Raw genomic sequence first — 3390 nt, forward strand, 5'->3', positions numbered from 1 at the left:
TTTTCAATGGAACTCCATCTAAGGTAGACCATTCCTGACTAAAGCAAGAGGAGGAGGTAGGAGTTGAGGATGGGTGGTTGGACCAGGAGTCAAAAACTCTCCCATTCAGTTTGCCTTCCAAATCCAAAAGTCCCTGAGGTCTCTATGCAGAACTTGGGGGTTCTCGGTTTCACTTTGAAAAACCAATGATCTAGCCCAAACCCTTAATTTTACAGATGGAAAAACTGGGTCATCTGTCCAGAGTCCTCCTGAGTCAGCGGCGGCACCAGCGCTAGAATGTGCCTCACTCCTAGCCCAGGTCTCTCCTCCAGCCCTCCCACAGCTGACTGGCGCCCCGCACAGGCCTTGGGCCCAGCAGGGACTCTTAGACGGAGGTGCGGAAGGAGAACTGCAGATAGATGATCAGCAGCAGAACAGTGGCCCAAAACAAGCACCAGGGGATGGAGCAGAAGTTGCAGCCTGAGCCCGTCTCGGTCTGCGGCTTGGTGGGGCTGGGAGCCGGGGTGAAGATGTAGGTGTTCGCCTCCTCCTCCAGCAGCTTCTGGCTGGGCTTCCAGTGCACGATGCCCTCCTGGCAGGCCTCGCAGAACTCTCTGCGGTGCCGCCGGGTGTCCTGGCGGTTGGCCACGTGGATGCGGTACTGCCCCGGATCCTCGCCGTAGCACTGCTCGCGCAGGCTGGTGATGAGGTTGTCCACCAGGCTCTCGATGTTCTCCTCCAGCATGCTCGACTCGTCCAGCCGCGCCGTGCCGCACTCGTAGCACAGCTGCTTGAAGACGCGCATGCGCACCGAGCCCGCCCGCACCGTGCGGTCCAGGTGCATGTGGAAGAGGATGACCACGTGGGGCGACTGCCAGGTGTGCCAGCACCAGGAGCAGTGGAACCTGCAGGGATGGGGAGAGGAAGGAGGAGAGGATAGTGGGGAGGCCTTGCAAACAGCCCAGCTGGAGGTGGACAGGGTGTGTTGCCTGCCTGTGGGTTCATTAACATTCCCCTGGAGTTCGCCAGCCTGCTGCTCCCTTGTGCGCCCCCTGGGACTAGAATCGGCTCCTGGGATGCAACCGGGCATCCAGCAGTGCTCTGTCTCCTCAGTGCTTTCCAGAGTCCTCAGCTCCCTCCACCCCAGTGCCCTGGGCTTTTCTGTCTGGGCAGCATTCCTATTCCTCATCTGCAAAATTCACACGGTGTACTAGATGAGTCCTTCCTGCTCAGAACTCCTGTGAGTCTGATAGCAGGGATGGCCCACGCCATATACGAAACGCATAATCCATCTGCACATTCTTATCTGTCAACGCTGACTGTGAACAGGCTAGATACAAATCAGTAGAAAATAACACCGTTGTCACCTATAAGCCTGCAGGTCGGTGCCAGAGTTAATGCACCCCAACGCATGGAATGAAGGCGATCTGTGCCCAAAGTGACCCCGCAAGAGCCATGGTTTCCCAGGCCTGACTGGGGCCAGCTAGGAATCACAGGCCACCAGCAGGGTCTGGGTAAGCCACAAGCCCTCTCCACTCAGCCCCACAAGCCTTCCAGGTCTTTGAGAAGCTCCTGAGTCCCACCAGCAAAAGTCTAGCCTTTGGCACCCTTCTTGTCAACCAATTTAGGAGCCTTGCATTTTCATTCTCATCTCTTCTTGTTTACTCATAACCTCTGGGGATTGTTTCGTCCTCTCAGATCAGACTGCACAACTTGGAATAAAAAATGTCAGAGCCAGAGGAAGTTAGAAATCACCTAATTAATCCTTTGTTTTACCTTGTGACAGAGAGTTAAGAGAGCCATCCCCGTGCACACAGCTAGTTAGAGGCAGAGCCCACCGCATAGCAGGTGCCAGGAATATTTCTTAACTTGAATGGAATTGAGTGGAATGGAATAGACAGAAGCAAGACAGGCAGAAGAGCTCGCTTCTTACTCCCAGTCTGCACCACTCAGCCTCCCCATCTTACATCCCAAAGCAAAGTCTTTATGCCATAGATTCATGGACAAGAGTGCTACAAGCCAGAAGACCATCTCAGATACTATTGTACATACAGATCACCTAGGGAATCTTCTTAAAATAGGGTTCTGATCCAGGTCTAGAATGGGGCCCAAGATTCTGCACCTCTAGCAAATTCCAGGTGATGCTGCCGCTACTGCTGCTCCCTGGACCGCAAGGCTAAGCTCTCATTTTGCAAGTGGAGAAAGTGAGGTCCAAGAGGGAAATTGAATCACTCAAGGGCCATGGAGCTAACAGTAGAGCCAGTTTCTAGCATACATCATGTGTTCGATATTTTAAATTAAATCAAACCGAATTGAACAGATCGAAACTGAACTGTCCTAGGACCAGAGCATAAACCTCTTGACCCCCAATGGGCCTCAAGCCCTCCTTCTCTGGTTTTCAATTACTTTTTAAGACATGATTAAAATTTGAAAATATGTAAAATGTCAGAGTTTAGGACTAATAAATATATTCTACCTATTTATTTTTCAGATAGGGAAACTGTGACTCACAGAGGAAGAGTTATACAGGCGATCAGTGCAAGAGCTGAAATGAAACTCAAGTGTCCCAACACCCAAGTAGGGACTCTTTCTCTGCCTTCCAGTCTACACCAGCCTAGCAGTGAGATTGAAGCTAAGTGCCTGGGTTCTGTTTGTCCTTATCTCTCCTTGGAAGGTGCTAGGGGCCCAGGGGGTGCTTGCAGGGCCCTTACTTCCTGGGCTACTCACCTGCCTGAGGCATGCAACTCCAGGTACTGCTTCCAGCCAGGGGCCAGCACGTTGTGCTTGAGGTTGGGGTCTATGATGAGGTCCCAGCTGTCAGCCGGCTTTGCTTCCTCCATCTTCTCGTAGAAGATTTTCTTCCACTCACCTGTGGTCACGCTTTTACACATGTTCTCGTCAGTGTCAATAGTAAGGGAGGGCAAGCTGCACTTTAGTGAGAACACAGGGAGCGAGGGCAGGTGCAGGGCAGGGCAGCGCAATCTCCACGGTCTAAAAATCCTCATCGACAGAACCAGGAGGAAGCAGGACCCAGCTCCCTCCTTTGTCCGCAGTGGAACCTATTTCCACGGCAACCAGGCAGGGTGCCAAGAGACAGAGCTTGGGGAGAGGGTAGTCTCCAAAGGGGTGTTTCAGAGCCCTGAATTGAGGCTGCAGAGGCAGAGGTCGTGGGTCTAAGTGTTCCGAGATAGCTAGGGGACCTGACCAGAGTTCGAACTTCAGACCATCTCACCCTGGGCTGTAAAGGGTATGTGGAAGGGAGGACTTAGGAGCTGGCTCAATTTCACCTTCTGCCCCTAGAGGCATTATCAGCACCTGGCTGCTATGGTAAACTTGATGCCTTAGGGAGCCAAGGAGAAATAAGGGACGGGGAGATGTAGATTTGTTAGTTGAAGGAGCAATAATAATAAA

At 52.4% G+C, this 3390-nt stretch overlaps 1 protein-coding gene across 1 annotated transcript; it reads right to left on the bottom strand.

Moving 5' to 3' along the window:
* Positions 1-364: 364 nt before the first annotated feature.
* RTP1 (receptor transporter protein 1) lies at positions 365-2984 on the bottom strand. Its single transcript, XM_012789597.2, has 2 exons — positions 2707-2984; positions 365-884 (listed from the first exon to the last, which is right to left on the bottom strand). The coding sequence occupies exons 1-2, from the start codon at positions 2982-2984 to the stop codon at positions 365-367; spliced, it is 798 nt and encodes a 265-aa protein (XP_012645051.1).
* Between the last annotated feature and the right edge of the window lie 406 nt (positions 2985-3390).

Source organism: Microcebus murinus, chromosome 1, assembly GCF_040939455.1.
Source record: "Microcebus murinus isolate Inina chromosome 1, M.murinus_Inina_mat1.0, whole genome shotgun sequence".
In the NCBI taxonomy this organism is placed as follows: Eukaryota; Metazoa; Chordata; class Mammalia; order Primates; family Cheirogaleidae; genus Microcebus; species Microcebus murinus.